General features: G+C 39.8%; 1 protein-coding gene across 1 annotated transcript in view; it reads left to right on the top strand.

Annotated features, from left to right (window-relative positions):
- The first annotated feature begins 4,597 nt into the window (after positions 1 to 4,597).
- Positions 4,598 to 13,021, top strand: part of PLEK (pleckstrin) — a 29,089-nt gene continuing 20,665 nt past the window's right edge. Inside the window, exon 1 of the mRNA XM_023515310.1 lies at positions 4,598 to 4,822. Coding sequence (XP_023371078.1) covers positions 4,781 to 4,822 — 42 coding nt within the window. The 5' untranslated portion in view covers positions 4,598 to 4,780. The remainder of the gene's footprint in view (positions 4,823 to 13,021) is intronic.

Raw genomic sequence — 13,021 nt, 5'->3', positions numbered from 1 at the left:
TATGTGGCTGGCGCCTTAGCCACTTGAGCCACAGGCGCCGAGCCAGTCCTCAGTAATTTTTAAGGGTACCAACTAGTCCTGAGGCCAATAATGTTTGAGAATGTTTTATTATTCAATATCATATTCTTGGTCTACAAAGTAGGCTTCCCATCTTCTGCTAAAATAGGCTTGAGGCAGTCACTGGGCTGGGTTGGTGAGCTGGTCAGGGGACAGGTGGGATCAACTCTTCCTTAAGCAGACTTTTAAATGTATTTTTTAGCAATAGCCCACATTCTGGGTGCCAGGAAATAGACTTCACACTGATTTTCCTTCCTGCCAATAATTAGGGTTATTTAAAATTAATTGTTTTGTTAGATCAGACATCTCATCAAATCCTTTATTTTTAATTAAAAAAAAAATGAATCTGCTTTCCGAGACTTCAAACACATGAAAATGTCTTTTTGAAAAGTCTTCAAGCGTATATGACAGACTGGCTATTGTGTATGTTTTAAATTTACTTTTCTGATTCATCAGTGTGGTTTTCTGCAGCTCCTGTCCACTCTTCCTTTGAACTATTGAATTTTTAACCACATGTTGAACCAGAGCTGATTCATTTACTGTCCTGTATATATCCCGTAATAAAGATAATATCTCCCTCTGTGGCAAAGTTTGGGCAGGTTTGCTTGCAGTCCATGACGAAAGATTCGTGTTCCCTAAGCTCAGGCTTCCTCCGCTGTGATGCAAACTCTGTGTATGTGCAGAGTGTACCTGGGCAGCTCCACTTTGCCCTCAATGGCACTTGGGGTCAAGAGGAACCAATGCAAACATGAAGCTCATCCTGTTCACTGTGCTGTGAGAACAAAGTCATTTGTTGTCCAAAAGTCCAGAAGTCTGTCCTCTGTGAGCATCCACAAAACTGTCAGGCTGACTTGGTAGGGTGCAAGTCGGCCCAAGTCTCAGACTGTTCAGTTTGTGACGCCTTTTCTTTTATTTGTATTTAACACTAGCATTCTCTGCTAAATGTAAGGGTCTTTTTTGAGCTACCAGTGAGAAAGAATACATTTTAAAAAGGAATAAAATTATGATTCCTACATATAATAAAATGAAAACATCAAACTTTTATTTAACCATAAATTAAAGAGAAAAGCAGCTAAATATCACAACTGGTTAGAAGGAGAGGTCAAACACAAATTTATATGGAGTAAAGGAATGCCAAAATCCTTTTACAAGTGGACACAAAATGACTTTTTCCATGGAAGGGGGAGGTGACGGAGTGGGCCAAGTAGAGTCTATTGAATCTCCACCAGACAGAATTTATTTGCAAGAATTATTTGAATTTATCCACAAGTTACAGAGCTGTAAAACAACTCCAAGGCAAGAAAAGGCAAAAAATCCATAAAAACAGATAACTTGGAAAGGAATGCTGTAAACAATGCAGTTTTCCATTGGAGACACACAGTAATCATTTTTGCTTATTCAGAAAAGTTCTTTTTTTTCTTTATTTTTTCCCTACAGCAATAAAATGTACTACAAGAATGTTTCCAAGGTTACAATTGATCAAATTTGTGACATACAGATTTTTTTTAAGTAAGCCTAGGCACACGTTCATAAGAAAGATATTGGAAGAGTTTCTAATGATCTGTCCTGAGAAGGCAGTCTGACACTTCAGAAGAAAATGTGCTCAAACTTCATTGAGAGGACGTCCTTATTATTGATTCCCTTTACTGACCAGCAGGTGTCGCCAAGCAGGCATGATCACCTGTTGGCCGGTCCAACCTTTCGGTTTCTCTGGGCCATATTGGAAGAAGAATTGTCTTGGGCCACACATGAAATACTCAAACACTAACGAAAGCTGATGAGAAAAAAAAAATTGATGCATAATTTTCACGATATCCACCGCCACAGATGAAAAAAGTCCCCTCATAATCTGCATGCAATCTGCAGGCTGCACCTGTGAGTTGGACACCACTGGGTGACAAGACATTTCTATTCTTGCCCCTGTTCCAGCACCTGGCATGTAGAAAGCACTCAGCACAATGTTTCTTGAAAGATATTTAATTACTCAGAACACGGGGGTGCTTTTACACCGTAGGCAGCCAAAAATAATATGACATGTCTGAGTGAGATTCTTTAATGCTTTCTGATCATACTAGGAGAAAGGGAGAAAAAAATCCATATTAGAAAGCACTTGATCAATTAAGCAAAAGGAGATATAGTTAGCTGTGAAATCAGATTTAGTAAATATATGCACTGTTTCCATTGCTTATACACAGAGATGTGGCGAGTCACCCTCTTTTTTTTTTTTGCTCAAGTGCCATCAAGTGTGGTTTCCTCCACTCCCACTATCTCCGCAATAATTTCCAGTAATTTTTAACTACTTTGGTGCAATGAGAAACCCATGACAAACTCTTTATAATTTCATGTGATCTACATTAGTATAAAAAGAAAAGTGAAAAAATAGAGGGGCAGTGGCTGCTGGTTAGAAACCTAACTGGAAGGAAGAAGACAGGGAATTAAGAAGCTCAGAAAACCCCAAGAACAGAACTTCCCTGTTCTTCAGATACTTTCCTGGACATCTGCTGGTTTTGCGGGCCCAGGGAACTTTCTCTCTTCTGTTGTTAATGGCACCTTGATTATACTTTGGGAGACAAATCCCTTAGCCCATTCAGTTCCCATGCTCCCCCTTCAGGTGCCAGAGAGAGAAGTACTAAGCCAGGTTGAGCCAACCAGAGGCCTGTTCCCCAGAAATCCTCTTAGAGCATGAAAACCACTGATGTGGCTTCTTGATGTCTCGCTTTCCAGAATCTCACATCTGCCCTGGTTCCTGCTCATCACAGTCTGAATCTTTGTTTTTCCTTCAGGCCTCTAAAGTACCCCATTCTCTTCCAATAGATTCTTCTTTGGCCATATTAGCCACAGTTGGTGTCTGTTGAATGTAGCCAAGGAACGTTGACTGGTGAAATAAGGAAAAGGAACTAGAAGGAAATCTAATTCTATAGTTACTTCTGTAATCTCTGTTGAACTTATTGAAAAGAATTAGGCCCATTAGGATGATGGAGGCTTGCTTGAAGATGACAGATAATTAACATCTACAGACACTATGCTCCAAACATTCTTCTAAATACTCACGTATGCCTTATTTAATCTTCAGAATGACCCAGCTGAAGAGATGTTATTATCTCCATTTTACAGATGAGAAAGTTGATGTGGAGAGGAATTAACTTTTCCTTGTGAAAGTTAATTTCATGTGATCAGATTAATATCTCTCAACATTTGTTCTATAGAATATTCATTTTTCAGTCTGGTATTAGCTTCTTAGAGCTACAATAACAAGGTACTACAACCTGGGGGAATTAAAACAAAAATTTTAATTTATTGTCTTGCAGTTCTAGAGGCTAGAAGTCTGAAATCAAGATGCTGGCCGGGCCATGCTCTCTGTGATGGCCCTAAGGGAGAATCCTTGCTTGCCTCTTGCAGCTTCTGGTACTTGCTGGCCAGCAATCCTTGGCATTCCTTGGCTTGTAAATGCATCACTCCAATCTCTGCTTCTGTCATCTCATGACCGTTTTCTGTGTGTCTCTCTCCTTTTCTTAGAAGAACACCAGTTATACTGGATTAAGGGCCCACCCATTCCAGTGTGACCTCATCTTAACTAATTATACCTGCAACAACCCTATTTCCAAATAAGGTCACATTCTGAAGTACTAGGGGTTAGGACATAATTCAATACACAACAAAACTGTTAACAGAAGATCTTCTTAAAACAGGTATAATGAACACTATTTGGGTAATGGGCATACTAGTAGCTCTGATTTACACATGATAAAAACTATACATGTAGCAAAAACATTTTAACCCCTTTAAGATTTTGAAGTAAAGAACATTTGTGGAAATTCTTCAAAAAAGAATTCTGTCAAATGAGTTTGGGAAGTGTCATTATGGATTCTTTGCTGTAGCACCTGGTAGAGAGGAAGATACCTTTAATTTGTTAATATGTGAGAGGAGCTGCCAAGCTGGGACTTCTATATAGTTTCTCAACAACATGTTTGGTGATGGATTTCTTTTCAAAAGCCTCCTGTGAATTTTGTGTTCAATGTGGAATACCATCCTCATGCCCAGTGCGATGCAGTGGCTGGCTAGTGTAGTCCTTCCCTCATCTTCTGGTTTCATCTCTTACCTGTGGTCCCACCCTGAACATCTGAACCCAAGTTTCCTTTTCTCTAAGATAAAGGACAGTTATATCCTTTCCCTATGAGTTTCTTGTGATGATTTAATTTAAATTAGGTAGGCTGAAAAACACTGGGTCCAGTGCCTGGCATCTAAAGAAAAGAAATAGGCATTCATTTCGTTACGCTAACCACACGGTTCTGAATTTCTTGGCATTTTTATTAGTCACTTCCCAGATCTCAAGAATAATCCCTGAATAGGATAATTTCCATCAGTAAGGTTTTCTTGTTCATTTTCCTCTCCCTTTCATCAGTTTTTTTTTCTCTTTAGGAGAATGATTTTCTTTATGGTAATAAAATTTACCTTGGGTAAATATTCAACCCAGCTATGCTTTTAAGAAGCCTCCACCATTAGCCAAGAATGGTCTGTTTAGCTCTGCAGTTCCTTATTCTGATCATGCACCCCAGTGAGGGGAAGAGGATGTGATCATGAGATCACAGCAGAGGGGAAATTGTGAAAGAGACCCACTGTAGAAAAGGCAGCCCACAAGCACCCCGGCTCTCAGAGGAGGCTAAGCGGCTGAGCGGCTGAGACGACTTGTCTGAGAGTGGACCTGTCTGTCTGTCCATCCGACATGGAACCAAAGAAGATCAGGGAAGGCTACCTTGTGAAGAGGGTGAGTAGAATTGCCACTTACAAGGCTGTATGTAACTGGAAGATTGTTGTGCAGCTTTTTGCTCTACCTGTTCATTTTGGGAATGTTTCATGCTAAACCTATTGGGTTGAAAAGGGAGAGAATGGAAGCACATAAAATGTACATATTTCAGTAGAGGGTCTTGAAGAGACTGCAGGTGAATTAATTCTGTTCAGGTTTCATCACAGGACAAGTCTGAGAATTGCAGCTTCAGGGTCTGGAAGGTGGGACCCTAAGCAAACTCCCTCAAGATTTAGAACATTCTTTTCAAGGATATTTGAACCTCCTCTCCCCACCACACACACATGTTCTGCTGAAAGACTCAGTCTTGTGCAATAGAGTTTACTTGCAGAGACTCTCATTTGTTGTTTAATTTTGCCTACCCCTTGGTGTTTTTTTTTTTTTTTTTGGAGGGGGAGAAAAAATAAAGTGATCAAAGATGAGTTGATATAATGATACAGTAATTAGAGCTTATTTCTTGGGCCATCTTCTTAGAATTGATGCATTAAAAATCTTATCTTTTGTACTGGGCTGAATGAAATCTCTTCACTCATAATTCTTAGTTAATTTATATAACATGCCATCAAGGTAGTACATGCAATATTTTAAAAATTAGGAAATGGAGACTCAAGTTTACTCAAGCATGCTTAGTCACACTGGTGTTGCATCAGGAAAATTGAATTTTGTTAGCACTGTCAGTCTTTTTTCTGCTGCTGGGTGTGGGCTGAGTTGTTGTGAAATTCCCCAGAATAGTGAATTCACACTTGGGGCCTGCTGGCATCCTGTGGGCAACGCCTAGCTACACAAGTGTGCTCACATCTGTAAGCTCAGTGTTTCAGAAGTGACCTGAATTTAGTACATTCCTTTGGCTGTCACTTAATGTGACTTTGTTTGGGGCCATTCACTTGGGGCTAACTAGCACACACTGGTAGCTAATTCCATTTTTTTTTTTTCAAGCTGAAAGACTAAGGTCATCTGGCCTAACTCCCTCATTTGCAGAAGAGGAGACAGACCCATGGCTGTGACATAGCTGGGACCAGAAATCCACTCTCTAACTCCTATATGGTACTAACCTGTTGTTCGGTACCCTTCTGTTTTCTTAAATATCACTTAAACTAAGTTAGGGTTTATAATGTATTTGTGGTGGTGAGAGTTATGTGTCGGCACTGGAGAATAAATGAATACTCAGTGGATAATCTCTCTAGCTGGACATCCTTTGAAACATCCCTTTGAAAAGGCACATATATGCGCAGAGGTGCATGTAGATTGCTTGCAATAGGTACCCATATGCTCTCCAAGAACCAACAATAATTAAAATTGACTTATTTCTATCTTGATCACTTGGGCTAGTATCTTGAGAAGCAAGGAAATGGAATATTTCTGCAAGATTTTTTTGCTTTTAAAAATTTTTTTAAATTAAAAACATCTTACAATGAATATTGCTGTTATAAAGGTTATATCCTCATATTTTAAATGTTCAGAATTATAAAGACATGAAGACTAAATCTCTAATAAGTAAGTCTCTCTCACTACAACATGGGGATGATGGATTCAGGATTGTAAAGCACATCGGACTTAAATTAACAAATAGTTTTCAGTAAGTGAGCATGAAAGTATCTGGAAGAAAATGTAGTGAAATTTCATGCTGATAGTTCTACAATCTGTATCTTCCTTAATTTTTGTGCTTATAATTGATATCTTCCATAATTTTTGCATTTTTCTCTGGGACCTTTTGAAGACTCTCTAATGTAATGCATTAACACTCTCAAATTTGACATCTGTAACTAATGTGTAGTTCAGAAATACTCTCTTGGTCAGCTGCAGAACTACACCTGAAACCAGACTTCCCCGATAAGGCATTAAAGTTCTTAACTTCTTTAGACATTAAGTTTCTTACAGTTATCCCATGTGTGGGTTAAAAAACCATATATGTTGGAAATCTAGCACATAGTAGGAGCTACATCAGCTACAGAAGACACCGATTCTTTGCATCAACATATACTTCAGGGAACAGTGGATCTTGTCCTAGTTGCTGTTGGGGACACGTGTTGGTTACTGGGTTGACAAATTAATCATGGAGAAAGAGCCATAAAAATCTTTCTCTGACAAGACTGTTAAGAGTCTTGGTTGTAGTTATTGATATTAAAGCCTGACAAGCAATAATAGATGATCTTTCCTCCTTCTCTTACACAGCTTCAGATAACTGGGTTGTATTAAATAACATCTTTCTCTTATGTCTTCTTTTATGAAATAATTTTATTGGAGATAGATATTTTCGGAAGAAAAAAATACAACATTGGGAAATGCTGGGGCAGTTTTGTTTTTGTTTTTTTGAGACAGAGTCTCAAGCTATCACCCTGGGTAGAGTGCTGTGGCATCATAGCTCACAGCAACCTCCAACTCTTGGGATCAAGCGATTCTCTTGCCTCAGTATTTCTATTTTCAGTAGAGATAGGATCTTGCTTTTGCTCAGGTACTGGTGCAATTTTGTCAAGTCAGAAATCTTGGGGTCAGCAGTCAATGGCGCTAACTGTAAAATGCTTCTGCCATTTCTCTGTGCAAGATTAGTTGTCCATTTCACAACTCAGATTTCCCTTTTTCTTCCAGACAAGATCTTTAAATGAAGATGATGATTAAAAGGAGGGAGGGGAAGTTACATGATTCTGTCATTTTCCAACTTTGTCATTCCACATACCACCCAGGTTTCCCTGCCTCAGTCTTGCCAGTTTTAATGCACAAGAAAGCACTTGGAGCCAAGCACAAAGCAGCCAGGTGCTGTGCACACACGAGTGCACTTAGTCCTGGCCACCCTGTGTGATCCTCACCCTGCAGGCAAGAACACTCAGGCTCAGAGAGAATAAGTGACTTCCCACAGTCAGACTGCTGGTGAGAGGGGACTTGGGATTGAAACCCAGGCCTGCCTAACAGCACAGCCCACCCCACCTTTATCCCAGATGACGTTCAGAAAGGCAGGTTTGCCCAAGCCAGCAAAAGAGAACTCAGATGAACTCCTCAGTGTCAGAGTCGGGCCTGGACCAACTGTATTATGGGCGAGTCTGGGTTTAGTAACCTCAGCCTCCCTTTCTCTCTGATTAGGGTGTTACTTTCCAGGCAATAAACACACTGGCAGGTCCTTGAACACATTCTACTGAATTGGCTATGTTTATCACCATGGTTTAAGAAGAGATAGAGGAGCAAATTGTCATAGATAACCTTGACTCCTCCAATTCCTTTTTCAAACTAATCTCATTCCAAGAGGTTTCTGGAGCAAGATGTCACTTCCATACCAACCAACCCAGCAGCACTAATTCAAAGAAAGGCGTAGGGACTGCAATGTCCTGTGAGGCTGGGAGAAGGCACAGGAACTGGGGCGGTGGAAAGAGGACACGTGGCTGGAGAAAAGGACTGTAGAAAGCGGTGGTAGAAGGGGAAAGCCTGGGGCTAAAGGGGAGTGGAGAGGCGGCTGTCCTGGCCCAGGATTATTTCCTGCAGCTACCTTATCTCCAGGACAGGATGAAATAATCTCCAGCGATTTGCACCGACCGAAGCATCATCATCATCATCATCATCATAGCTGCATATGTGGTGTTTACACCGCAGCAGGGTCAGTTGTGAGCATTTAATGCAGTTATATAACATACTTATAATGACCCTACAAAATGGGTACAAGTATTATCTTTACCAGTGAGGAAATTGAGGTACAGAGAGGCCGAGGGCCCTGTTCAGGGTCACACAGATAGTAAGTGGCAAAACTAATTTGAAGCTCAGCAGTCTGGCCCCAGCATTGCACAGTGCCCAGCCACAATCCATGTGGCCCTCATGTGCTCGTGTTACAGTGTCTTCCTCTTCCAAAGCACTGTTGCTGTGATGGGTGGTACCCAGGAAATTCTCAGACCAGAATGACCCCGCAGTGTTGCCTACGAAACTGTCCTCTTGCCTATCCATATAGTTACCATTTCTCCACTACCTACTACATGCTAGCTGCCACGCTAAGCCCTTTAAGTACATGATCTCGTTTAATCTTTACAACAATGGGAAGTGGGTACTTTGTTACCTTCATTTCACAGGTGAGGACACCAATGGTTGGAAAAATTAAGTAACTTGCCTAAGGTCACAGAACCTGGAAGAAGCAAAGTAGAGATTTAAACCTAAACCTAAAACTCCATAAATTATGCTGGTGAGCACTCTGTGCCATTTCTGTGTTGCTTACTTAATATGTTTTTATTGAAAAATTGTCCAACCTGAAAGAGTTTAGTTATATAAGAAATATGCCTCAGCTACTAATAGACTGGTCCCCTTGCCTTCCATGAGTTACATAGGCACAAAACAACTATTTGTTTGGGATGTTATGTAGGTGATTTTATGAATCAGTTTGGAAAACTGGAAGATATGACTTACAATGCAGCCGAGATACGGCCTTACTTGAATGCAACATCAACTTAAAATAACATGGCCCAGGGGTGTGGGAAAACAGGTAGTAGTAACTTACAGTTCCGCTTTCGTCAGATACGTAGTTTTGATCATAATGTAATTTTCCTTTGAAGTCCAGTTGTACGTCAGCATGTGAAGAGAGAAGTTCAGGGAAAGAGGAAGTTAAAAGTGATGTCTTCACTTTGTGGAATGTGTCTGGGAGGGCTCTAAGCACAAATATCCAATTACCCCAACTCTTAGCCCTTGGTTGTGGTGTCTTTCAGTGAAACGGGACATACACAAGAAAGGCACACTCCAATTGGTACATTGGTTACGCTGACTTGGAGGTCACTCTCTTCCCTGGTAGTATGAACTATTTGAGAGTGGAGGCATGATCTTGTTTCTTTTTTTTTTTTTTTTTTTTTGCAGTTTTTGGCTGGGGCTGGGTTTGAACCTGCTACCTCCACTTTATGGGGCTGGCGCCCTACTTCTTTGAGCCACAGGTGCCACCCTGGATCTTGTTCATTTTTATGCCCCCGGCACCCAGACCAACTTTTGAAGCATAGCAGCTGTTGTATCAGTATTTGTTGGATAAACATGTCTTGAAGAAAGAAGCTTGCCTAAAATAGACTCACAGAGACCAAGGAATAACTTTTTAGGTATTAAAAATAATCATTTCCCACAGGGTCTTCATTTTTAGATGATTATGTAAAACATGTTTCTAAGATTAATTATTTCTTTTGACTTGCAAGTGAAGCTGAGTGGTTGATAGGAGCATGTGGAAATAGGAGACTAAATGGAAGTGGAGCAGAAGGTTCTTTGGAATACATGTGTAGAATCTTAGTGTCAGCTGGATGTTATATATTTAATCAAACTTCTCATCTGTAGTCTGCATTTCTTTTGCTAATATGTTAACTAGCATGCTTGAATACCTCTCTTATCAGAGAATTCACTAATTTAATTTTCTCCCATAAGAAAACAGTTTTCCTGAAACTTCTACCTATTGGTACTTCCAAACAATCTCATCTGCTCTGCCTATCCCTGTATGAGTTAACACCTAGCTATCTCCTTTAACGTTTCCCCAGGAAAGCTGATGCCATCCTGGTGCCCTCTTTTGAACAGGCTCTGTGTAATCTGCAGCTTCGAGGATCCCTGAACTCAATGTAGTTCTCCAGGGGCACCTGATAACCACAGAATTACAGACAGAACAGGGAGTAATCAACGCATGCTTGCTTACTACCTACCAGATATTGATTTAAACAATTTATATGGTTTGTTTTATTTCATTTCCCACAACCCTAAGAAATAGATATCATCATCTCCATGTGTCAGATAAAGAATGTAAAATTTAAAAACTTACTCAAGGTCACATTACTGTGAAGTGGGATTTGACCTTGAACCATTCAGCCTCAGAGCTCATGGTTACTTGCCGGCTTTGTTTAAAATTAGAGCTCTCATCTATAATCCCAGCTACTGTACTGGGGATGCTGTGTTGGGAGGACCACTTGAGCCCAGAAGTCTGAGACCAGCATGGCCAATGTTTTCAAGACAGGCCAGAACCTGTCTTGAAAAAATAAAACAAAACAAAAATTTAGGATACCACTTTCCTTGTCTTAGATCTTAATGCTTCAGCCCCCTTCAAACTGCCGACATATAGAGCTCTTTTTTCTCCACATCTTTAAAACAATATTTTAAAAAAATCTTTCAAAAATGTTAGTAAAGAAAAAACTGTATCTTTTTATATATATCTGCAATATATTTTTATGTTTATGAGACCTAGGTATTTCTTCTTTGGAGAATTACCTATATTGTTTGCCTATTTAAAAAATTGCATATTTCTTATTGATTTCTTATTGCATTTAAAAAATATATTAAGGATACTAGTTTTTAATAATATAATTATCCATGCATTTTCAGTTATAGTTTATTTTAAATGACAGAAGTTCATTTTTTTAATATGACCAAATATCTCATTATTTCTTTTGGTGTCATAACACATAATGTTAGACTGTTGTGTGCTAAATCATGCCAGTCCCATGATGATGACCAGCTGCTGGGAAACTTTAAATCTGACTCAGCATCTACAACCTGCCTATTGTGGACAAGTAATTATATAAGTTTTGGTGTATAATGGGAGAAATTAGACATATACTATACATACCTATATGTCATATGGAGGCATATCTCTTCACACAGCATATGGAAGACAATTGAGTTCGTGAACTCGTCCTAGAAAAAGTGCTACACACCTCATTACTGAATATTACTATGGTCACCTTCGAAGTACTCCCTGGGGGAATCTGTGCACTGACACCAGTGCTGAGTCTATCCCCCAAAGCACTGGTCAGATACACTAGGCCAGTCGCTTAACTGGGCTGTTACATTTTTATCTCTCTGATGAAAGTGTTTGTAGATGAACCTAAATTCCTCTCTAATTTGGACATTCCATAATGATGAGAGGGTTGGGGCCAGAAAGGGGAAAATATAGGGATGGCTGAAGGAGGTGCCAGGATACTCTGTGGGAAACTGGTGGTGGCATGATGGCTAAGAGGACGGAGAAATCACCCCAGTTCCATCATCCTAACCTAACTAACCACTATCTAGCCTGGAAGAATGTTGTTGAAGCTTTGTAAGTGGTCAGATTTCTCTTGTTTTACAAGGCATTAGCCTCCTCATTGTATATAATGATCCTGACTCCCAAATAACACCTCTTCCTCAGAGTGAGCTGATGGAGTCCCAGAGGACACGTTATTTGAACTAGGCAAGCACATACTCATTTTGGACAGTTGTCTCTGGAAGTTTTGACTACTGAAGGAATGCAATACTGGCTGACCTCTACCAACGTATCTCAGTTCCAAGGCCAAAAACCCTGAATGACCATGACAGTTAATAATATGAGATAGGCTTCAGGTTGAATATTAAATTTTAGGCTTGAAAGGGATTATAGTCACATAGTCCAACTTTTTACTCCCAGCTCTATGATTATATATTTCGTTTCTTCTTCTTCTTTTTTTGGAGACAAGGTCTACTCTGGGCTAGAGTGCCATGGCATCGTCACAGCTCACTACAACCTCCAATGTCTGGGCTCAAGTGATCCTCTTCCCTCAGCCTCCCAAATGTCAGGACTAGAGGTGCATGCAACCACACCCAGATCATTTCTCTATGTTTTGTAAAAAGAGGCATCTTATCATGCTCAGGCTGGTCTTGAACTCATGAGCTCAAAGAGATATTTCCACCTTGGCCTCCCAAAGTGCTAGGTATAGGCATGAGCTACCATACCTAGCCCTCCCAAATTTTAAAAATAGTAGAGTAAAATGCTGTTCAATAATTAATTTTCCCAATTAGTAAAAAAAATTTAAATTGACAGAAAGATGGGAAACTTGTAGTTTCCCATTGTAGTACCATTACCCATATACCTTTTATCTAGATGTATCAGTTGATAATGGGTGGGCACACTTGGTTTTACCTTTCCCTGTCTTTATATTTCTATATAAATATACACATATGATTTTAGGTTTAGACATTTAAGAGTACATTGAAGACATCATGCTACCTCACTCTTAAGTACTTTAATGTACATCTTCTAAGACCAAGGACCATTTTCCTACATAATCACAATGCTAGTATCACAGCCAAGAAATTTAACACTGATGCAATGCTAGTATGTAGTATAGCTTTTACATTCAAATGACACTAAATGACTCAGTAATATCCTAGATAGCTACTTTAAAAAAATCCACAGCTTGGCTCGGCGCCTATAGCTCAACCGGC

This window comes from Otolemur garnettii, unplaced genomic scaffold, assembly GCF_000181295.1.
Source record: "Otolemur garnettii isolate 467f Iridium unplaced genomic scaffold, OtoGar3 scaffold00068, whole genome shotgun sequence".
NCBI lineage: Eukaryota > Metazoa > Chordata > Mammalia > Primates > Galagidae > Otolemur > Otolemur garnettii.
This window is presented reverse-complemented; position numbering and strand designations above follow the sequence as displayed.